This window comes from Panthera uncia, assembly GCF_023721935.1.
Source record: "Panthera uncia isolate 11264 chromosome D3 unlocalized genomic scaffold, Puncia_PCG_1.0 HiC_scaffold_8, whole genome shotgun sequence".
Lineage (NCBI taxonomy): Eukaryota > Metazoa > Chordata > Mammalia > Carnivora > Felidae > Panthera > Panthera uncia.
Window position 1 is genome coordinate 2,625,604 of NW_026057586.1, and position 23,990 is coordinate 2,649,593.

A 23,990-nucleotide genomic window follows, 5' to 3' on the forward strand; every position below is an offset into this window, starting at 1 on the left:
GGGATGAATGGAATATATTGGGCAACCCCATAATGATTTCAATTCAAAGAACTTTAAGTTAGTATTCTTTTATAATAATTTAAGGAAATAATGAACTACCGAATCGTTAGCATCTTGTCGATAATAAGAAAACTCTCTCCCGGAAACTGTCAAAAAGAAAAAATACACCTAATTTGTTGCATCTCTTAGAAAACGCTCCTCAATTTGTATGGCAAAATATTCACGTTCACTAAGGACTCCCCCGGGCCTCCCATCTTGTCACTGTGAAATAAACTCGACCCCAGCACCCTGTCCTGTCCTCACCTTATTCTTTTATTGCTCTGGCTCAGACCCATCCTCTTTTTACTTACCTTTTTACCAAATGATCAGAGTAGTATATTTTAGGAGAGCTCTACGTTTGTCAGTTCTCTGAGTGAAAACTCTGGTTATGCAGTTTGCTCATTTGGTAAAAGCAAGGGCAAGAACCACCCCCCCCGGCCAAAGCAAGAGGCCATGTGATGGAGCGCGTCATCATGGTCTCTGCTTCACGCCGGGAAAGCCCAAGGAGCCAGGACACGCCTTCCGCCCTCCCGCCAGCTGGCGGCACTTGCAGAAGCCTGACAAGGAGCCTGTCCTCGAGCCACGGAGGACAGCTAAGGGTCTTCTCACTGTGCCGCATTCTCCATAGTCAGAGCTAACGGCAATCTTTGAGGCTGAAGTGACGACTGCTTCCTCCCCTAGAACAGACCCTTCTGCGTAGTTTTCCCTCACTGACAAGTGGCAAGCAGAAATCGTCAAGGGAAATGCATGGCATTCTAATCAGCCTCCACCTTGCCGAAGACGGAATTTTTACAAGTCAGGGTATAAAATATGATAATACTAACTGCCTTGGGACCACTCCCCCTGTAACAACTGTCCTTCCGTCTCCCCAGCCCTGGGGCCACCGAATGATCTTTCCCTGCCGCCCCATCTCTCAGTCACGTGCTCACACACCCTCCAGGCTCCAGCATCTAAGGCTGCTCTCTGCCCCTGGCCTTCTCCGGTGCCTCTGGGATTTCTATTCCACTGCTGAGCCCTTCAACTGCGTTCTCTATTTCAATCACTGCATTTTCCACTCTATCATTTCCCTTTGGCTCTTCTATTCTTTTCATTTATTTCAAAACCATTCGTAAAGCAATTTTAGGATGGCTGCTTTAAAATTCCTTCCAAATAATTCCAACAGCCAGGTCATTTCAGTGTTGGTATTTGCTGTCTTTCCTCGTTAGAGTTGGAACTATCGAGGCTCTTGGTCTGCTCGATGACTTTCAACTGTAACCTGGACACTTTGGGTATTATGCTGTAGACTCTAGATCTCCGCTTATCTTTCAGCAGGCAGTCACTCTGCTTAGATGCAGCACAGGACCAGGTCAGGGGTAGAGGCTCACCTCGCAGGGCCCCGCTGACCCCACGGGTGGAAAGCCCAGGGCAGACTAGTCCTTCCTGCACCAACTGGTTCAATGTTGCTGCGGCCAGGTGCGGTGAGGCTCAAAGGACACTATCTGGGCAGAGAATCGGACCACTGCCTGCACCTGCCAGACAGAGTATGGGAGGTCAGGTCCCAGCCCGGCTCCACGGGCACCATCAGGTGGGGGAACCTGGGTGCCGCCTCCTACCAGGGGAGGGCTGCAGGATCAGCTCCTACATATTCCCAGGCGGTCACGGGATCAGAGGGCCATCTGTTCCTGAGAACAGGGACGGGGCGTGGTGAAAGATCACTGGAAGCCTTGCCGAGCGGGTTTTCAGTTGGTATTTGGCCAGAGCAGGGTGGGCATCGTCAGAAAGACTTCCCACGGTGGCCACTCTTTTGCCGGTTTTGGCTACGGGGAAGCAGCTTTCATCTATGGTGTTGGCAGGGGCACCAGGCTCCTCCAGCAACCCGCCCAGGTGGAGGGGAGGAAAGAAAGAAGCCGAGGCCCGCCCTCCAGCTGCCTGCCCTCCTCCCACCTCCCCCGGCCCTCTCCACCCGCCCGTTCCGCCTCGTCCAGGCATCTCAGCCGTGAGGGGGCCTGGGACGAAGGGCTTCTCCGTGTTAGCTGGATTCTTACGGCCTATTTCTGCATGTGACTGACTACAGGACTTCTGCCTGGAGTCACATTCATACACCATATTCTTCTACAATCACCCAGAAATACAAACATACCGCACAGAGAAAGGCAGCCAAAACCGTATTACTTTCACATATGTGGGAAAGACGGAGAACTGTGGTCCAATACCTAGACTTTCCTTACACAGTAACAGATTTCCTACCCGACCAAATATTCCACCTCCCAATCCTGCTCACCCGCCACCAGCCTGCGTGAGGACCGTGACTCTCGGGAGAAGCCCTCTTTGTCCTCCTCATCGAACCACGCGACAGGGTTACCTCAAAGAGAGAGGAGGGCAGAGGGGGTCCCGGACAGCCTAGGGGGCAGCGCGACCCTGCCAGCTCTGAGCTGCACGGGGCCAGACAGGTGAGCGACGGAAACAGAACCTGGATGGAGCCTGATACAAGCATTTAAGACAAGAACGAGCTCCCTCCTTTTCACATAAGGCCAACACGTTTTTCACACCTGAAGTAAGCACAGCAAAGCCCTTTTTCTTGTGCCCCTGGAAAGCCCCCCAGACACAAATTCCTGCCCAGCGTGGGGTTACTAAGTCAGGTCACCGAGCATCTGCCTCCAGCTTCCGGAAGCCTTCTTGGCACACACAGGGCACCCACGCGTCCCTGCACGTGCGGCAGACCTCTCTTCCCCGACGGTGCCCGCCCTTCCCCTCCCGCCATCCTTCACGATCTGAGACCGGCTGCTATGAGACAGGAGCCAGATCGCAGGGACAGCAGCAAGAGAAACGTGGAGTCCCCTCATCTCAGGAAGACACGTCTCTCAGAAGACTTTCTAGAAAAACTGTAACAGAGTCGGAAAGTACGGAACATTGACATTCTCACAGCCATGACAGTAAAAGGCAAAGACGCTGAGGGTCAGGTGGGACCAGCTGCCTGCAGGCGGGGCCTCGTCTCGCAGCCTAACAACAACTGACACGAGGGAAGTGAAACCGTAGACCGTGATCAGAGGGAAGGACGGTGAGCTCCACTGGGAGGAACCACCTGGGAAGGGATACGGACGAAGCGTGTGCAAGAGAAAATACGACCAAGGGACGACTCCGAAAGTTACGTACGAGGAACTAAGAACTCCTGCCAGCGAGAGGCGACTGTCAGGGTCCAAGCCGACTGCAAAAGGCCACTCCGGAGAAGCGCTACAGGGGAGCACGGGGAGTGTGGCCGTCGGGGAGCCGCGGGTGGCCGCGAGGGGCCAGAGCGGGTGCCCCGGGGAAGGCGCCCCGGCCCGCTTCGCCCCCGCCTGAGTGATCCTGCGGGAGGAGCCACACACACCCCAGCCCAGACGCTTTCTGCCCACAAAACATAGGCTCCAGAAGCACTAACCAGGCTGCACACAGCTATTCGCTCGTACCCAACACACACTGGCCCATTCTCAGCAACGAGCCACGCGTCACCTGCACCACCGCCCGGCTCGCGTCTCTGATCAGGCTCTGCTCTTATCGCCCGCTCTGTGTCCAACTGCCTTGGCTCTTGGCCTCATGAAGACAGAGCAGTGCTCCCACCTCACCGAGAAGAATGAGGCTAGCCAGCCACAGGCCCAAGCTGTGGACGGGGCACCGCGTGCCCCAGGGCAAAGTCACGACGGGGCCGGGACAGCGGACATTGTCAAGGGCTGTGCGATGCTCACTGCTGTCCGGTCCCGGACACACGAGCGGCTTCAGACACTCAGCTCCACTGTCATCAGACCTTTGCGAAGCTGGCTTTCGGTACCTGCTGTGGTTAGAAGCAAGGACTGAGTGACAATCAGTGTGGAATGGGAAATCCCGGGGTTCAAAAAGCTGTGCAGCACCTAATCCGTGCACGGAAGTCTTTCACATAACTCAGTAAGACCAATACTCACTATGCTGTTTGGATCTAAGTACTTGAAAGAGAAGAGAAGAGAAGAGAAGAGAAGAGAAGAGAAGAGAAGAGAAGAGAAGGAAAGAGAAGAGAAAAGAAGGAAAGAGAAGAAAAGAAAAGAAAAGAAAAGAAAAGAAAAGGAAAGAGGAAAGGAAAGGAAAGGAAAGGAAAGGAAAGGAAAGGAAAGGAAAGGAAGAGAAAGGAAAAAGAAAAGAAAAGAAAAAAGACGGGAGGGGAGGGGAGGGAAAGAAGGAACTCTTAGGTTTTGGCCTCCGAAAAAACTTACTGAGACACGTTGGGAAGTCTGCCCAGTGCGGCAGAAGCCGCCGGGTGTCCACCCCAAATCCGTGCCCTCCCTCCCCGTGAGCCCCCCCACAGGGGGTCATCCCTTGCTCTGCTAGGTGCCGCCTCTGAGGATGAGTCCCTACAGCAGTGTTAAATTCTGGAGCGCGGCCACTGTTCTGCGACGACGAGGGAAATGGTCTTTGCTTTCAGGAGATGACACACTCAAGTATTCAGACGGGCAACAGCAGTGGGACAATGCAGTGGGGCCGGGGGGACAGAGGTGTGCCTGGCGATCCAGGTAAAGGACTCACTGTTCTCAGGTGCTCACTGGACCCGTCTCAGTGTGAACTTTTTCAGAATAAAAAGTCAGGGGATATGCTACCACTGACTACACACCACGATGACACACAGGATCAGAAGCTGGTTTTATCGGAGACGCTCCCCCCATACGCTAGTGAAAACAGAACGTCTTATCACCCGATTACTATTTCTAGACGAGGCTGTGTAGCTAAAACCTTACAGAGAAACTGGCAGAATGGCAAGGTACAAAGGCTAACATACAAAATCGCTCTCCTACAGACGAACGACAAACACATACAGAAAAAAACCCTAAACGATGCTAATAAAAATCCTAAAATACTTAAGAGTGTAAATAATACACTGAATAAAACATTACGGAGATGTTTTGACAACAAAGATTCAATATTGTAAACACATTCAATTTTCAGCCGTAACAATCTAAAAATGTAATTCAAACAAAATAAAAATACCAACCGATTTCTAACTAGGCAAAATTCTAAAGTTCACATTAGTAACAAAGCAGAAAAGGAAAACAGGAAATATACGAACATTTGCTTATGGTCACAGAGGACCACGGCAAAGACAACGGTGGAGGACGAGGAGGTGGTGACCCCCACGAAGCCGCGAGAGGACCGGGCAGAGGGACACGGCAGTTCTGATGCCACTCTCTGTCATCTCGACTTCTACTAGTAGGCTACCTTGCAGGTATTCGAAACCGAACGCCCCCTCGCCCCTCAATCCCTACTCTGCTGTGGGCTGTGTGGTCACACTCACTGAACCCAAAGCCGGGGCGGGTGCTTAATCCGACGGAAAGGGGCGGACGTGAAACAGAAGCGGACTGGACGCCAGAGCCCGGCGCTGACTTCCCCAGACGGACGAGGCTTCCTGGGCTCGCGGACAGGGGTCCCAGCAGGTGGCTGTGGAACTATTCCAGGGACAACTGCAGGGCAGAGGGAGGGGAGGGGCGTGCCGACACGCGGGCCGAGCCGGGGGGCAAGCGCAAGGCCCACAGGAGGACCGGAACCGAGGGATCGGTGTGAGCGCCCGCGAGGTGCAACGGGTGCGGGTGCCGCGCTGCACGTGCACCTGCACCGCGAGACGCGGCGGGGCCTTGCAAAGTAATTTTAGATGCGGGAAGGAGTTCCGAGCAAGTCCCAGGGACCAGATCTGGAACTGAACGCGCTGCTCACTGCAGCCTTGTCTGTATCTACGAAAAGCTGAAGGCCACCTAGAAGAGGGACGGTGGCCTGCCGACTTCCGCACGTGCGTCTGCAGGTGACACCGTGTGGTTGTTGAAGAGAATGAGACGGCCCAGATGAACACAAGCGGAATGCCACCGAGGCTGCACAGCTGAAGACAACAGGAGCAGGACGGACGGCGCGCACCGACCGGGCTGCAGAGACCTGCACACGCCCGGGATGCCAGGCAAGCGGACAGACACCACTTCCAGGACGCCTCGACACCTTGCTCTCACCCTCCCCACTCGGATTTCTTACCACGTGCGTGTCGAAATTAGTCCAGAATATTTTAATAGACTGTTCAACACACACGTTTTCTGCTTTTCAAAAAACACAAAAACAAAACCAAAAACAACGAGCGAGACAAGGCACGCCTACACCGTGCGGGAGAACGTATAAAGCAGCACGGGCTTCCCACAACATAACGTGGCATTCTATAAAGACCTGAAAAAGTATTATCAATTCAGCAAATCCAACTGTAGGCATCTATCCTAATGAAATAATTAAAGATGCATAGAAAGACGTATTATTTATAATATTAAAAAAGCATAGGGGCATCCAGGTGGTTCAGTCAGTTATGCACCCGATTTCGGCTCAGGTCACGATCTCATGGTTTGTGAGCCCACGTCGGGCTCTGTGCTGACAGCTCGGAGCCTGGAGCCTGCTTCGGATTCTGTGTCTCCCTCTCTCTCTCTGCCCTACCCCGCTCATGATCTATCTCTCTCTGTCTCTCAAAAAATGAATAAACATTAAAAAACAATTTTAAACTATTCTTATATATATATAAACTATTATGGAAAGCACATATAGCAAAAAAAAAGTCTGAAAGATTATACACGCATTCTCTCTAAATGTTGTGATCATTGGTTCTTTTAATAATGTTACTCTTCTTAATCTTTAGTTTCCAGCTTTTTTCCAAAGTAAATACATATTACCTATACAGTAAGTTTCAAAAAGATAAAAACACATTATTTTGTATTAAAAAGCAAAGACATATAAAAAGAAGAGACAAACCTATGTAGAAAGTATGAACTCAATTTTTAGGATGCAAATTTTCCGCACGCGACTTCAATCATGTATTTGTTTTTCTGTCTCAGGAGGAAAATATACCAAACAGTTATCTGTAACCATCCTTGGAGAGTAGAATTAAAACTTTTATTTTCCCCTTTTTACTTTTTTGCATGTTCCTAATTTTACACAATAAGCAGAGATATGGGGGGGTTAATATTTTCAAAGCAGCAGCCATTTACACACTGCAGACACAAGCACCCCCGCCCCCTCACCAGCGACAGAGAGCCTGCATTTCCCTCTTCAGCACTGCAGCCCCGTCGGCCCTCGAGTGCTCACAATACCACACCTGTGGTCCTCACAGAGTCCCTGACTGTGGTGTTTAACCTGCTTTGGGTCATCATGAACTTCTCTTCCCCCAAATTCCCACACCTCAGGGGGTTCAGACGCCAAGCAAGGAGACACTACCGTCTTTAGAGACAGAATATTTACTTCTGGCCACTGCAGAATCCTACAAAAGTTCATTTCTGATTAAAAAAAAAAAAAAAAAAAGGGGGGGGGGGGTGGGTAGGGGAAATATACCAAACATTGAAGGGTCTCTGCCCTAAGGTACTGACATAGCCGAAAAAGAAAACATTTTGTCAGTCAACTAGAGATTCAGCCAAGGCACATTTAGTGATAATTATCTCCTTGAAATCTATACGCAAGGCTTTTTTACACTAGTTTCCACCTAAAATCCCCCTAAGGATTAGACGCATTTTAAAAATCCATGAACAAAGTATAGGCCAAAATAATTACCTCTTCCTTTTCATGCAGCATAATATGCGCTTTGAGACTAGCCACTCTGGAGAACTTCTTGTTACACACAGGACAGGTAGGGTCTTCCCCATTGTGGGTGCATTTATGAAGTGTCAGGTTGAATTCAACATTAAATGTTTGGGGGCACTGGTCACATCGATGTGGCTATTTGGAGAGAAAAGTCAAGAAGCCACTGAAACACAATCTTTCCATAATAAATGTCATTCAAATATCAACAAGTACCACGATCTACAATCTTTCTAAGGAATTTCTGAAGTCTCTTCTGGACCTGAAGTCAATAAATCCAAAATGGACACAGCAAAGCTCCTGGCAAAATTCCTCAGAAGATTATAAGGATGACAACACGTGTATGTAGAAAATATCTTGAAAAAGAAATGCTGCATATAAATGCATCAGGATATAGTCTCTATGAAAATAAACGTGGGCACCTAGGTGGCTCAGTCGGTCGAGCATCCGACTGAGCGCAATTTGTGGGTTCAAGCCCCACGTTGGGCTCTGTGCTGACAGCTCAGAGCCCGGAGCCTGTTTCAGGTTCTGTCTCTCTGTCTCTGCCCCTCCCTCACTTGTGCTCCTTCATGCTCTCTTGCTCTCTGTCAAAAATAAATAAATAAACATTTAAAAAAATATACGTATGGGCGCCTGGGTGGCTCAGCTGGTTAAGCGTCTGACTTCAGCTCAGGTCATGATCTCGCAGTTTGTGGGTTCGAGCCCCGAGTAGGGCTCTGTGCTGACAGCTCAGAGCCTGGAGCCTGCTTCGGATTCTGTGTCTCCCTCCCTCTCTGCCCCTCCCCCACTTGGGCGTTCTCGTGTTCTCTCTCTCTCTCTCTCTCTCAAAAAAATAAACAAACATTAAAAAAAAAGAAAAGAAAAGAAAGGGGAGAAATTTCAACTCACTGGGTTGGATTTTTTCTGTTCTTTGCTGATCAACTCTACTGCTCTGAACAATATCACTTCAAGTAAAACAAGTAATCAACATTTTTAGGTTTTCAGAGAGTTGATTCTCACGGTCTAAAATTTCCCCCAAATGAAAAGTATTCTGCCACTTGTAGAAAGATAAAGTAATCGCTGGCATTTCTGAAGTATCAAGACCCTGAAGAGTCAGTATTTTCAGATTTTCCGCTTGGGAGGGTGGTCCCAGTCGGTACCAGCACTAACGTTACTATACTTGGTCATATGTTATCTCTAATATTCGCACTGCAGACAAAGCCAGAGTGAGTCACCTCTTGTTCTCCAGAGGAGACTTCCCTGGTCATCTGAACTCGAATGGCTCACCGGCTTACGTTCTCCTCATCCAAAGGAAAGTCAACAACCACTTTTTAATGGTGGTTCTAATGCCACTTCCTATCTATCGGGCAGATCATTCCATTAGGACACTAATACTCTTCACCTAGCCCACAAGGGGCCCTGAAAAGAAGGATTCAAATCTCTATTTAAGATAGTGTTAGTCCCTGCTGAAATTTGACCTAAAGTTATCTGGAATCTCTTATAAAATGCAAGACACCTTAAGGATAACGCTCCCTGCTGGAGACAAACCCATCAAGATACACCAATGTTGTGTTCAGGCATACAGAAAGCGAACTACTGAAAGTCCCGTTTCGAGATTATTTCCTTCGTCCGCTGACAGAGAACTTCAACACCTAGATTCCCTAGGCGAACCCCCCCTTCGTCTCATTAACCAATATAATGGCTAGGAAACGACTACAACTTAACACAAAACGTCAAAGATTTATTGACGTAAGATAAAACGCTCCACAACTGAGGAATCTAACTTACAAGGAAAAGTCTTATTTGACGTGGTGATTTTCACAATACCTCCAGTTTCAACGCTCACATTTCTGACACCCCTCTTGAGAATACATACCTTGTCATTTCGCTCGTGATCCCTCATGTGGCGTTGAAACTGGGACTCTTTTGGAAAAGATAGCAGACAGATTTCACACTTATGGAAGTTTGGAACTTGATAGGCATAATTAGTGTTCTCCGCATTCAATGTTAAAACTCCATCTATAAAATTGCATAAGTATAGACAATAAATACCAGTTGTTATTCTCATCACATAAATAAAACTAAGTTATTTGGTTATTATTTAGAAACCAAATGACGTCAGAGATTTACGAGAGAATTTAGAAGAAATTAATGGTATCTTAAATGTTTTAAGCGGACACGTTCTTAAATTAGATACGAGAAACGCTGGGACGCCTGAGGCACAGCACGAAAGAATTCTAAGTCCCCGTGGTAGGGTTTTTAGAAACCTGAAGCTAAACTCCTGAGCTTGATATCCACACAAAGACACACGAAAGCCAAGTCTCTTCGCCTTGCCTTTGGCCTTAACATGGTTTCAAAGCCACCTGAAATCGCAGAGGCATTTCACCTCTAAGCCACTTTGAGGATTCACCGATAACCCCCACTGTTCCTCTTCCATCACGCAGCAAACAAAACTCAGGTGGAGACAGAAAAGCTAACTGGAGCACTCAATCCACCTCTGAAAACTGCCGCAGAGCAAGATAAGTCAACGAGGAGAAAACTCGTCCCCCGATGGTTACCGGTCAGACGGACGGAGGCCGGCAGTGCTCCCTCCGGATGAGCCCTGGGCCTCACGATACGCTTCTCGACACCACTCAGGTCAACAGCTACAAACATAAGAGTATTTTCTAATAAAAATATGCAATAATCACAAAATTCGTCAAGAATTTCAGGAAATAAAGATGTCCAAAACTGCTACAACTCTTTAAATAAACTCCAAGTCTTACTATAATTTAGACACAAATACATAATACATGTTAATGATACGAGAGCTAGAAATAACAGCACGTACGACTCTTTGTATCAAATCTGACTCAAAGACATTAAAATTTAGAAATCTGGAAGTAAAGTAGGGTTGATTTTAAGACTCTAGTGTTAAAGTAAGCTCCAGAAAGTGTTCTATTTCTCAAACGTCCATGTGGTAAACATGGGCATTCCACATTTTCAAAAGACCTTTAAATGCCTCCCTTGAGAAAAGAAGCCACAGATCCAAGTTTGGCCAAAAGTCCTTCTCCTAAGGTGCAAGTGCCCTGAAGGAGAAGTGTGGCCACGGACGGGGGGGCGGGGCAGAGGCCAGGCCACGGGAGGAGGTGGGGTGGCCGGGCACAGAGAGTGGGTGTCACCTTCAAGAATTCCTCCGGTGGACCCCGGGTAAAGCCGATTCGTTTCTAGAAACACTGACATAGTTCGATAGACCACAACTTCATCCAGAAACAAACGGGTCTACTACAGAAAAGATACACATAACTTTTATTCTATTTATCTTCAACTATATCCACATTCTGTTCACAGACATGCATTCAACATTTCTACAGTAAATTAGTAACAAATGTTTTAGGACTCCCCAGGTCCCCCCAAAAATGGTTGCTGGGACATCAATTGATATATTATTCCCTTTGGAAAAGTTTGTACTATGGAAAGAAACAGTTTGGGAGGTTGAGAATGTTCAAGTAAAATAACTGTTGAAAATTGTGTTTTAAGAACTCAGTAGCGACTGTTTCCACCGAATGGCTGAACACAGTGGTGACAGAGCTCCTCAATAAACACAAAACTAAAAGGCTACTTGGGATGTAGAACGAAACAATGTTCATAGCGTCTATGCTGAAACTGCTTAATGACAGCCCAAAATGAGAAAGGATGTAATTATGTAATTACCTGCAACTAACAGATAAAACCCAAGAGATAAGAGACTATACACTCAAACCTGAAAATCACATTGTTTTGCTTATGAATTAAGACTTTTCCAGGGAAGATTTTTATCTTAAGAAGCAAGACCTCCCTCCTTAACGAAGCTCAAAACATACTAAAATCATGTTTTCAGTACGTCCCTTCCACCAGTGATAATACACTATTAATTTGGTTCAAACACAAACTTAAAACGATTATTCAAATCAAAGCGTAACTACAAGGGAAAAACATGTCTTAGTTTCCACAGCGAGCATAATTTTAAAATCCACAGCATCTCTTGACTTCCGCTCTGCTTTGGGGGCACAGGCTTTGCACACGTCATTTCTCTGCACTGAGAAAGTACGAAGCCTTCCTCCCAGGGCGAGGTGGGCTCTATCATGCACACTGTTCTTTCGGACAGCGTCCCGGGCCTTACAAAGAACTCTTTCGCCTATCACCTCTTCAAGTTCATTCAAATTTCCAATTTCCGGTCCACAGAGTACGTGTTGTTCAGAAAGAAGCCCATGAAACAAATGTATCCTTAGGATGAGCTTAGGAGGTCCACAAACCCTGTGAAACCCACACGTCCACGCACTTCCCATTGTGCTGGGGGAGAGGTAGCATGTCCGCAGCCACAGAGGCCACCAGATTGTTTAAGGGGCCATGGATCTAAGTAAGGCGTGATCACACGAACAGTCCGCCCTCCTGGGGACAGCTGCATTGTTAAGAAGCGGCCCGAGGAACATCACGTGACACTCGGGCAGCACACGTTCCTGATGCTGTCCAAATCAGGTCGGTATCCTCTGTACCCGACTCCACACACGCAGAGTAAGCACAGAGCCACCTGCATCCAGCAGGGCCCAAATCTAAGAGTTCACTCAGGCCAGGATTTTTCAAGTACGCCTTTCTGCCCGTCCCCGCCCCCAGAGGCAGGGGATGATCACTCTGAGATCAGTTTACCCAGTCACCTAACACACAGGCACGAACACATTTTCTTCAACTGTCCACCCTTCCTGACTCCAAGGACACAAATTCACCACCAAATTTAAACAAACACTGACTGTACAAAGATCAGAAATTGAGCAGGGGCGTCTGGGTGGCTCAGTCAGTTAAGAGTCAGACTCTTGAACTCAGCTCAGGTCAAGATCTCAGGGTCTGTGAGATCGAGCCCTGTGTGGGGCTCTACGCGGAGGTGGAGCCTGCTTGGGATCCTCTCCACCCCACCCCCCCCCGCCGCCTCCGAAAAATAAATAAACTTTAAAAAAAATTGTTTGAGCAGCTTTGTTTTCCTCGAAAAAAATGTGAACGCTAGTTTCAGAATCATTTAACTCCACACGGAGATTCTCAAGAGTATATAGTAACTGACCAGCCCCAAAACAATAAAGCCTCAGAGTCGCTCAGATGAAATGAGACAGATAACGCCTCCTGGCACTACGAGGACAAGCCTGCCAATGACTGAGGGGCACAGCCACCTCTAATGCTGTCCTTCCGCTCCACGGCCCTCTACGGCCCTCCACAACCACACTGCTCCACAGCTTTATGCAGGCCTGCTCTGTAAGGACCTGGGACGGGACGAGCTCTCTTACGAACTGGTCCTCTTCCCAGACCGGGCATGGCAGCTCAGCCCAGTCAGCTAAATCTTAATGGCAAAGGTCTGCTCCTTATCTCCAATCTAAAGAGCTAAGTTGATCTCTCTTTTTTTTTTAAACATTTTTTAATGTTTATTTATTTTTCAGACATACACACACACACACACACACACACACACACACACACAGAGGGTAAGGGAGGAGGGGCAGAGAGGAAGACACAGAATCAGAAGCAGGCTCCGGGCTGTGAGCTGTCAGCACAGAGCCCAAAGTGGGGCTCAAACCCATAAGCCACAAGATCATGACCCGAGCTGAAGTTGGATGCTTAACCGACTCAGCCACCCAGGCCCCCCTCTCTTTTTTTTTTTTCAAAGATCTTATTTTTAAGTAATCCCTACACCCAGTGTGGACCTCGAACTCACAACCCAGAGATCAAGAGCTCTGTGCTCCTCTTCCTGAGCCAGTCCGGTGCCCCTCTAAGTTGATGTCTTCTACAAAATGCCTGTCTGTGACATGAGAGTTCCACAAAATCTATTACGTTTATAGCATTCCACTGACCTACCTCAAATCTGCATCTCCTGACTGAAATTCTCAAGCACCGTGCATTGATGACCTCGGCTATCCATAAATCCTGCTGAGGCATTCTCAGTACTAAATATCGGATATCAGTATCGATAATTATTATTAATCGATATAATTATAATTATATATTACATAGTGTGCATACTAATTATGTAATTATAATTATATAATCAATATTAAAATGAGATACACCAGTTTCAGTTTCTAGACTGAACTAACCCCTAAACTTTGTATCTCTTTTCATGTTTTTGAATAAAAACCTTCCAAAATATCATTGACCTATCTTCTGCGATAGGCCCGTCTTCCAACACCCCGCCCTGTCCCCAGGAACCCAGCTCTCTACCCACGTGACCTCTGCCCCCTGACCCCAGCTGCCTTCTGAGGCTGCCCCGCGGGCCCCGGGGAGTCTGACAGCCACCACCCTGCTTCATGCGGGGGCCACTTCCCTACCATTCTCTCCTTTCTCTTACCGCTTCCTACTTGCTCCTGTTCTCGGATTCCTGCTGCTCCCCCCACACGGGCCAGCATTCGGGCAGGAGCGGTTCAGGGGCAAGCATGGGGGGTCTGGGCCCATGAGCCTATCTAGGTCATCACGGTGTCTCCAAAGCCTCGCTCAAAGCCTGGCACGTCCTGAGCGCCCAGCGAGTATTTGCTAAGTAGTCGGAGATAAGATGAAAGTTATGACTCTTTCGGTCTCTCCCCGGTTGTCTGAAGCTCCCAAGACCAACATACCTAATCTCCACTTTCAGCCTGACTCACGCCTCAAAATGACCTAAGTTACACTCGGTACTTCTCCAGCTTGTTGCGTACCCACCAACCATTCTGACTTTGCGCACATGTTCTCTAGCCATGTGGTTGTTCCAGGAGCCATTATCTTCTCCCTGGAATCTTTCAAAAAACCCAGTGCTCCGGTCAACAGCTCCAGCCACAAGCACCCGCTTTCCTCTCAGAAGGAACAAGCATCTGTCAACTCAGGAGTGCCCGCACCGAGAGAGGCGAGTACTGTCAGGGAAGATTCTGGCACTGTTTGAATCTGACCTCTATCATCTATTCAAATGTATCTACTATTAAGTAAATATTCATTTGGAAATGGAAGGTAATTCTCAAAATGTAGTCGATGAAAAAAGCAGTATGTTCGCGGTGCTATTACTGCTTTAATAAAGGGACGATGGGGCAGAGATTTACCGTGCGTTTGCTTGTATGTGCACACGATATCCTTGAGAAACTACAGAAAAAAATAACAGCATTGGTGACCTGTAAAAATGGCAACTACGTGAGTGGGACGAGAGCTGGGAAAGGGACTTCCATTTTTTAAAATTCCAAACCATTAGAATGTATTACCTGTTCAAAAAGAATTAAAAAGTAAGAGATAAAATTTACTCTGGGGGAATGGTGAGTTATACAGTCCATACCTTGGCTGCATAACTAAGGAAACAAAGACCCCAGAGAAATTTAGCTACTTGGTCAAAATCACACAATAAGCCAGGGCAGAAGTGGGAGTGACTTTCAAGTCCTAGAATCAGGCTTCCCTGCCTCTTAAGGTCCTGATTTCTGAGACAAGACCCCAAATTCAACATTATGCCTACCGTGAAAACAGCAGATGAACTGGGATTCTATCAACAGTACTTTATGTCAGTTATCAGCCCAAGACTGCTTGTGTTCTTTCCGTATAAAATAGATTCAACGGGCTGTCAAGCCAAAGCACTGGTCAAAACCATGAGGAGTTTTGGGGTGCCTGGGTGGCTCAGTCGGTTGGGTGTCCGACTTCAGCTTAGGTCATGATTTCATGGCTGGTGAGTTCGAGCCCCATGTCAGGCTCTGTGCTGACAGCTTGGAGCCTGGAGTCTGCTTCAGATTCTGTGTCTCCCTCTCTCTCTGCTCCTCCCCCACTCATGCTCTGTCTCTCTCTCTCTCTCTCAAAAATAAACAAACATTAAAAAAAAAAAAACAACCATGAGGAGTTTCAATGAGAATCAGAGTCAGAAACACTGGCACTGGTTTCATGATACATGATATGAAACATATCTGTGGCACAGAGTTAAAGATAAATACTTGGTCAGAAACTCATTACATGATCCCTAACAGGGTCAGGCCGCTCATATTCCCACGGTAAAGTTCACCTTTACCCAGGAGCACTTTCAATGCCCGTCAGTAGGTACCTGGTCCCCTTTCATGACTCAGATTACATTTTCTCTGCTTTTAAAAGGAGTATCAAATCCTCTTTCAAATATTTGCTTTTATTACCTGTAAATTTTGATTTCTAAAGAAAGACTTTAAACTCAGGCGGCTGTATATTTAGACACCACACGTCATCCAAATTTAACAAAACTACAGTGCATTAAAATTACAACAAAATAAAGCCTCCAGGATCTAAAGCCCCACCAGCTAGCTAAAACATATCTAGGCCCAAGGTCTAAAAGTAACAGGGCCTTTTTGAGACTGATCTGAGAGTGTTACTGCTGAGAATAACCTCCTTAGACGATGCACAAAACTAATTTTCCATATGTGACAGAATCATTTCTTATTGATGTATTCGCTGCCAACGCTGTTTCTCATCTCTGCGAACGTACGGTTCATGTCAGCACTGCGACAACAATCGGGTAGAGCTGAATGAAGACTGCCACAGAAAACTGTGCGTGGCCCCGTCCGAGAGCCTGTCCCGATTTCCAATGATGTATGTATGTGTAGGACATGCTATTTTTAACGTACCTATCTTTAAAAACGGGTAACTATAGCTTAAAAGTTTGGGTCGTGGGTCACAGATTAGAGAGATGGTGATGAAAACAGGCCTAGCGGTCATGAGACTTCTGAGTGTCCGTCCTGCCAAGTGGTCAGTAAGGTCTCCGCAAACCAGATAATCCGTCGCTTGGCTCAATTCTTCCTCCAAAGATGAGGCTGGTTTCCTTACAGGGAACTTACAGGGTGGTTGTGGAAATCCAAGTCATAATAAATAGGAAACAAAAAATACTTCTCCAGAAAAGCAAAATGCACATCTACTAGGAAGGCCAGAATTAAAAAGACAGACAAAAACAAGGATTGATGAAATATGAAGCAACTGGAAATCGCATGTACCATGAGAAAGAGTTAAAATCACTACAATCACTCGAAAACCATCTGGCAGCATTGACCAAAGCTGAACGCACATAAACCCCGAACCCGGCAATTCAGCTCCCAGGTATAGCCCCACGGAAACCTGCACATACGTGGACCAAAAACATGTTTAGGGGCACGTGGGTGGCTCAGTCGGTTGAGCATCTAACTGATTTCAGCTCAGGTCACGATCTCATGGTCCTGAGATCGAGCCCCGCACTGGGCTCCGCTCTGGGTGTGGAGTCTGCTTAAAATTCTCTCTCCCTTTGCCCCTCTCCCACACGTGCTCTCCCTCTCTTAAAAAAAAATCAAACCACATGTTTAAAAATGCTTACAGAAGCACTACTATGACAGCCGGCAGCTAAAAACAATGCAAATGCCCTTAAATAGTAGACGAAGAATTGTCAATCTACAGGTGAGAAGTAGAACAATGAAGCATCTAGATGCAACACCTAAGGAAAGGTCTCCATGATCTTACGACTGTCAAAAATTCCCTACACAGGTCCCAAAAGTACTAAACGTGAAAGAACTGATGTTAGACAATATTAAGATTGGGAATTTCTTTCATGGAAAGATATCCTCAGAAGAGTGAAGGGCCAAGTAAAAGAACTCCTCCACGGTATATACAAAGAACTCCTATAAATCAATAATGAAAAGACACACAACTCTTCACCAAAAATATACAGATGTCAAGCAAGCATACAAAAAGATGGTTTACACTGTATCTCAGAAGGGAACTGCGAGTTCAAACAATGACACACCACCGTACACCTAGGAGAAGGACTAAAGTCTAAAAAACTCAATACCAAATGCTAACGAGGATGTGAAGCAACAGAAACTCCCATTCTCTGCTGATGAGAATGCACAATGGCACAGCCACTTGGGAAGAGGGCGGCGATCTCTTACAGAGCGAAACACAGTCTCCCCACACCATCCAGCACAGTGTTTACCCACACGAGCTGGAAACTTACGTCCGCACAAAAAACCCGGCACACAAACGTTTATAGCAAGTCGCAACTGCCCAAAACCGGAAGCAACCAAGATATCCTTCAAAATGTAAATAAATGGACTGTGGCACATCCAGACAATGGGATATTATTCAACAATAAAAAGAAATGAGCTGTCAAGCCATGAAGAGATGTGAGGGAATCTTAATTGCGTATCGCTTAGTGAAAGAGGGCAGTCCGAAGCTCTGTATGGTATGATTCCCACTTGAGAGCAGGCAGAACTATGGAGACAGTGAACCCTAATGTAAACTAGGGACTTTACTACAAAATTGATCCATTGTTACAAATATAACACTATTACAAGATGAGAATAAGAGGGGAAATCCTGGGGGTGGGGGGGCGGGGGCGGGGGGGGGGGATGATAAGAAGTATAGAGGAACTAGGTACTCTCTGCTCAATTTAACGTAAGCCTGAAACTGCTATAAAAAGCAAAGTCTATTAACTAAAAATACATAAATAAGATATCCAACCCAGGAGGAAAGTGGGAAAAGACTTAAACAGGAGCCTCACAAGAGAAAACAAACGGCTAATGAACATAAAGTCCTCATTAGCACCGAAGCACAAGTTAGAAGTCAAGATTAACACTACACAGACCGGAATAGCTAAGATCTTAAAAGGACAGCGCAGACGGGACTCTCGGACACTGCCGGTGGGAGATTAAACTAGCACAGTCACTACACGACTGTTCGGCAGTGTCTGCTGGGACCCAGAAACGCATACAAGTTCACAGCAGCGCTGACCTGTAATAGCCCCAAAGTGGAAACCATCCAAGCACCCAGAGCAGAAAGGACAAACTGACAGTGTGTCACACAGTGGAATAATATACAACCATGTGAATGAACCTATCTCTGCCAAACAATAGCAGGGAGGGGCGCCTGGGTGGCTCAGTGAGTTGAACGTCAAGACTCTCGATTTTGCCTCAGGTCCCGATCTCAGGTTTCATGAGCTCCAGCCCCCAGCAGGGCTCTGTGCTGACAGCGCAGAGCCTGCTGGGGATTCTCTCTCTCCCTCTCTGCCCCTCCCCCATCTGCTCTTTCTCTCAAAATAAATACATAAAAGCATTAAAAAATAAAACCCATAAACGAGAACAGGGATGATCGCATAAAAGCAAACGCTGAATGAATGAAGCCAGAAACAAAAGGGTACATACTGTGAATCCAACTTAGTTTGAAAGCAAGTCGAACTAACCTGAGGTATCAGAAGAGGACAGTGGGGCGGAGAGGGAGGTGGTAGTAACTGGGAGGAACAAAAGGAACTTTTAAGATACCACCGATGTTGTGCCTACGTGAAGTTCTTCACTTTAAAATCCGCACACCTCCTGTATAGATGTTCTGTTTGATTAACATCATTACCAAAATACGATAATAAGGCTTTCAAAAACATACAGGTCTGGCTTCTCTTGAAAAATCACAAGCCACGGCGATAACTGGACGGAGCAGAGCAGGAACCCGCCCCCGTGGACAGAACAGGACCCCCACACTTCTCTGAAACCCCCAGAAGCACTGGCACCTGTTACCTTCCCCTGCTCTGCTAGCCTCTGTGGCTGACTCCCGTATTCAGAATTCAGACCCCCGTTGGTGCTGCTTATTAGGTAAAGTATTCGAATCCACTAAAGCAACAGTTTTCCCGCTCTGCTGAGAGGAATTTGGGGGGACGGCACCCTAGAGGGCCATCTCGGAAACCCTCAGTCTCACGCCTTCCAACCTGCACAGCCCTGCCACAGATCAATGGTTTTCAGCCTTGACCACACAGCAGAATCACCCGGGTTCCACCTCACTGGTTTGGAAGTAACTGGACTCAAGGCCCGGTCATCGGGATTTTTTAAATCTCCTCAGGTAATTTCATCAACGTTTCGCCAAGGATGAAAACCACCCCTTGAGACCTTGCTGTATTATTTCACGGAAGAAAGTTCTAACACTAAAAGTAGTTTGAAAAACAGTTGGGCGCAGAGACACAGTCTTTGTATACAGAGAAAATATAAAGACCTTGATATATGATAACGATTATTTTAAAAAGCACTGAATTGATTTTATCTAATGAAGAATTATGGTGTAGTACATTTTTCCCAGGCTGTATTTGTGTCAGAGACCAAGATTTTTTTTTAAATTCATCCTTATAATGAAATATTTTTCCTTTATTGTGAAAAGACCAAGATTTTGAACTCATGTTAACTCACTACTTGTTTCCAGGATAGTAAAATCTTTAAATTTTGTGTTGCCTAATACACTTTCCTCAAAATACTAAAAACTCCAAGTTTCTGCCTACCTAAAAAGTTCAACTACAGAGAGTGAAGGGTACTCCTTTATCAAAAAATCTTTTCGGGGCGCCTGGGTGGCACAGTTGGTTGGGCATCCGACTTCAGCTCAGGTCATGATCTCACACTCCGTGAGTTCGAGCCCCACGTCAGGATCTGTGCTGACAGCTCAGAGCCCGGAGCCTGCTTCCGATTCTGTGTCTTCCTCTCTCTCTGCCCCTCCCCTGCTCATGCTCTGTCTCTCTCTGTCTCAAAATAAATTAAAAATATATATATTTTCATCCTTGGACACCTGATATTGTCAGAAAGTTCTTCTTCGAAGCAGAATCTGTCTCCCCTTAACTGTTACCGCCAGGAGTACCTAGTTCCGCCCGCTGAAGCAGAGGATTCACCTCTGAATCTGAGGGCACGGGGCCTCCTGCCGTCTCGCACACAAAATCCTACTGCTGAGCCCTTCCCACTAGCCCGGTGCCCTTGGAGGGGACAGCAGCTTCCTGAACACGCGTAATAAAATCTGGAGTGGCCTGAAGTGATCATCTGAGCAACAGAGGACTCGTGGATCCATTTGGCTCAAGCTCCGTCTCAGCTCTCAGCTCTGGAAATGAAGCGTTACAAATATGCCTCCGACAGAAAACAGAAAGCGAGCGGGAGGCCGACCACAGGTACAGCCCGGGAGAAAAAGCGCGTACCGGCGCACTGGAAAAAACAAACGGAGGCCAGACAAGGTCCCAAAATGTGGCTTCCATCAAGGTCACTACTGCTTAGCAAAACTAAAGTGTGAGGAGGAAGCACTCCTATCTCACCCAGCTTTACTCGCCCAGGAGAGTGCCAGGCGCCAAGCAAGGGCTCGACAAACACGCCCCTCAGCTGGGAGCCCAGGCTTACTCACCACGGGGTCCCCCCCCCCCCCACCGCAGCTGGTGTCCTGCAAGATCCCCGGCGGATGCCAGAAACCACAGAGGGCGTGGAACCCTGCACATCGGGTCTTTTCCTACGCTTACACACCTACCACAAAGTTGAGCACACACTGCGCACAGTACGAGATCACCAAGAACTAATAACCGAGTAGACACCTGTGACGACATTCTACAGAAGCCGTGTGCGTGGGGTCGCCCTCTCTCTTACTGTGCTGCACCCGCCCTTCTGGCGAGGACAGATGATACAGTCCCCGCGTGACCAGATGAAGGGAGGTGAGTGACCTCAGGCCTGTGAGGCAGGGGGACACGGCGTGGGGCCACCGTGACCTCCTGAGGACAGGCCACAAAGAGGATCACGTGCTTCGGCCCACGGGGCCCGAACAGATGGAAATGGAAACTGCGGAGAAGGGTGGACCACTGCACTCGTCCTGAGCCAATTACTTCCAGAAAGGTCTGTCAGCGGGCCTACCCCCACCGCCTCTTGAGGTTTCCATACTGACAGCATCCTCTCCGGGAACCCCGCACTTCCAGCGCCCGCTACCTGCCGCCCGAAGCAGAGTCCCCACCGTCGCAGGACGCAGGGTCCTGAGGGGCCAGGGCAGAGATGACCTCTCTGCTGTCGAACTTTGCAACCCAGCCCCTACACGGCGACAGGCAGTGCTTTAAAACGCTTTAAATAAACTAACCCATGTGTAGGGCTTTAGGTTTATCAAGGTGGAACAATACGACGCACCGTCTGGTCAAACGTAGGTTCAAATCTCAACTGTGCTGACTAGGCGGGGAAACCTTCCAAATCCCTTCACCTCTCTGAGCTGCCTTTCCCCGCCTGTAAAAATCCCCACCGATCTTCCACATTTTCTTGGGAATAAAATTCATAACGGTAACACAGAAAACAAGGTAATTTCAGGCAATGAGAGGTACCGTTAACAGAGTGAGTGACAGAGCAACAGTCCTCAAACATTTTGATCTGGGGATCTTCTCACGTTCTTAAATATTACTGAGGCCTCTGAAGACCTTAAGTTTATATAGACTACATCATTATTCGCCCTACTCAAACCGAGCACTGTTTAAAATAGCTCTTCAATTAAAAGCAAACATCTGGCGTATGTTAATGCAAATACATATTTTTATGAAAGTATATTCTCAAAAAAAGAAAAAAAACAGTGAAAAGAGTTTTCACTTTTAGAAATCTTTTTAATGTCTGACACAACAAGCGGATCCTATCTGCTTCTGCATTCTCTCTGTTGCCATCAATGTGTTGTGTTTCATTTTCCTGCAAATTATTTTACTTTGCTAGATTGAGTATGCTGTTTTGAGTGAAATACACCACTGTCTTGATTCATGCAAAGGCGTCAGCAATTTTACTCCTAATCGTTTTTGTACCATTAGGGCAAATGTTAACCAAGTGGAGAAACCAAACAGTATCGCTGTGAAAAGATTTACCTTGCAGACCCCTGAAAGTGCCTCCGGGAACTCCAGGGGTCCACGAACCACACTTTGAGAACCACTGTGGTAGAAAAAGACTGGCGCAAAGTGAAGTTATTTGCAGGCAGGTTTGAGGAAGGCCTTTTTTAGGAAGCTGACGCCCTGAGACCTAAGGGAGGAGTCAGAGGAGGCGGATTCTCAGAATATCTGCGAGGAACACGAAGAACTGAATGCTCCAGCAAGGAAAGAGGGAAACGAGCCCTAGACAAAGGCCAGATCAATTAGGATCCTGCAGGAATGTAGATTTTACTTCAAGAGAAATCCTTTGAGGAGTTTTAATCAGGGTGTGGCCCTTTGATGTACGTTTAAAGAGCCCCTCCACGGACAGGTGATGGGCCTAGGCTGGGGCCAGACTACCTGGGACTCAAGTCCACCTGGAGACAAGGGGGCTGGGGAGCCAAGGACACTGGCGATAGAAGAGGTGGGGCTCACTGCAAACACATTTTTGAGGAAGAGGCCACAAGCCTTCATTATGAACCGTCTTCAGGAATAAGAGAAAGAGTATTTTTCTTAAGTTCGGGGCTTGAAAACCCAAGTGACCGGTGATGCCATTCAGGAAGATGGGAAAGATGGGGGGGATTAGGTTCCCAGCCCTCCGTCAAGGCCAATTTTACATTCTCCATCCTAAGCCTTCGTTAGAGCACCTGAGAGGCACTGCACCTTCTATTATTTTTGGCAGCGGGCACATTAACAAAAGTACAAACACTAGACGAAATGAGGCCAAAGCCAAAGCAGTGAGGTCTTTCAGAACTCCTTCCAGAAGCCAAGAGCCACTAATCAAGATTCTGAGCAGTTACTGCCCAACTACAAATCTGCAAACCTGCACGGTTCCCCCGCCAGCGGCCCACTAAGCTCCCTAAGAGCTGTCCCAGGCGTGCGGATTCGTGCTCAAATTCACACGCGCTCCTGTCCTAACGTCTCCTTCATTCACCCGTCTGTTAACTTGATCGGTTATGAAACCAGTAAGAGCGTCTGGTCGGTACGTCCCGTCAGTAAGTCTACACCGCTGGCTGGTCTCGACCTCTCTCCCTAAATGCGATGAAGGGCACAGTTAAACACTATCCACCTGCAGTTCCAGAACTGACCTTTCTCCGTTCTGAAAGCCAGTGCGTGTGCGCGCCGCCTGGCACCAGCCCTTGAGTGAGTCCCCGTTTACTCCTCCTCCGGGGAAGGGTAAGCCTGGGCCACCGGGCTCGGGGACCAGCCAGCGACAGGTACCAGCCCCGGGAGCGCGTTCCAAGTCCGCACAGCCGGATCCGGCGCCCACGCAGCCCCCTCTACGACCGCCCCGGCTCTGGTCCCCACCCCACCCCCGGATCCCCCAGTCCCCCGGGCCCCGCTGGTCCCCTCCCGGTCCCCCGGCCTCCAGGCCCCGGGGCCGGTCTACCCGGCCGTCCCCCAGGTCCGACCCTCCCCACCCCCACCCCACCCCCCCCCCGGGGGCCGCGCGCCCGAGGGCCTCCCCAGGGCCTCCCCGCCGGGGCCGCGCAGCGAGCAAGCACTCGACGCTCCGGGGCGGCCAGGCCGGCCGGGGCGCCGCTCCCTCAGGCCCGCGGGTAGGGCGGGCCCTGCCGCCCGCCCACGCTACGCGCGGCCTCGGAGATGGCGGCGGGGCCCGGCGTCCCCGCGACCCGCCCGGGGAGGGCGCCTCCCTCAGGAAGGCCGCCCGCCGCCCGGGAACGCCGGGCCGGGCTGGGCGGCGGGCGGGCCGGGGAGGCCGGATCCCCGCGGGCGGAGGACGGCGGGGGAGGAGGGCGGCCGGGGGAGGAGGGGG

General features: G+C 48.3%; 1 protein-coding gene across 1 annotated transcript in view; it reads right to left on the bottom strand.

Annotated features, from left to right (window-relative positions):
* ZNF236 (zinc finger protein 236) overlaps nucleotides 1–23,990 on the bottom strand; it is a 116,243-nt gene that overhangs the window by 91,633 nt on the left and 620 nt on the right. The window contains 2 exon segments of the mRNA XM_049619288.1: nucleotides 7,582–7,746; nucleotides 9,464–9,606. Of these exon segments, the coding sequence (XP_049475245.1) occupies nucleotides 7,582–7,746; nucleotides 9,464–9,606 (308 nt within the window).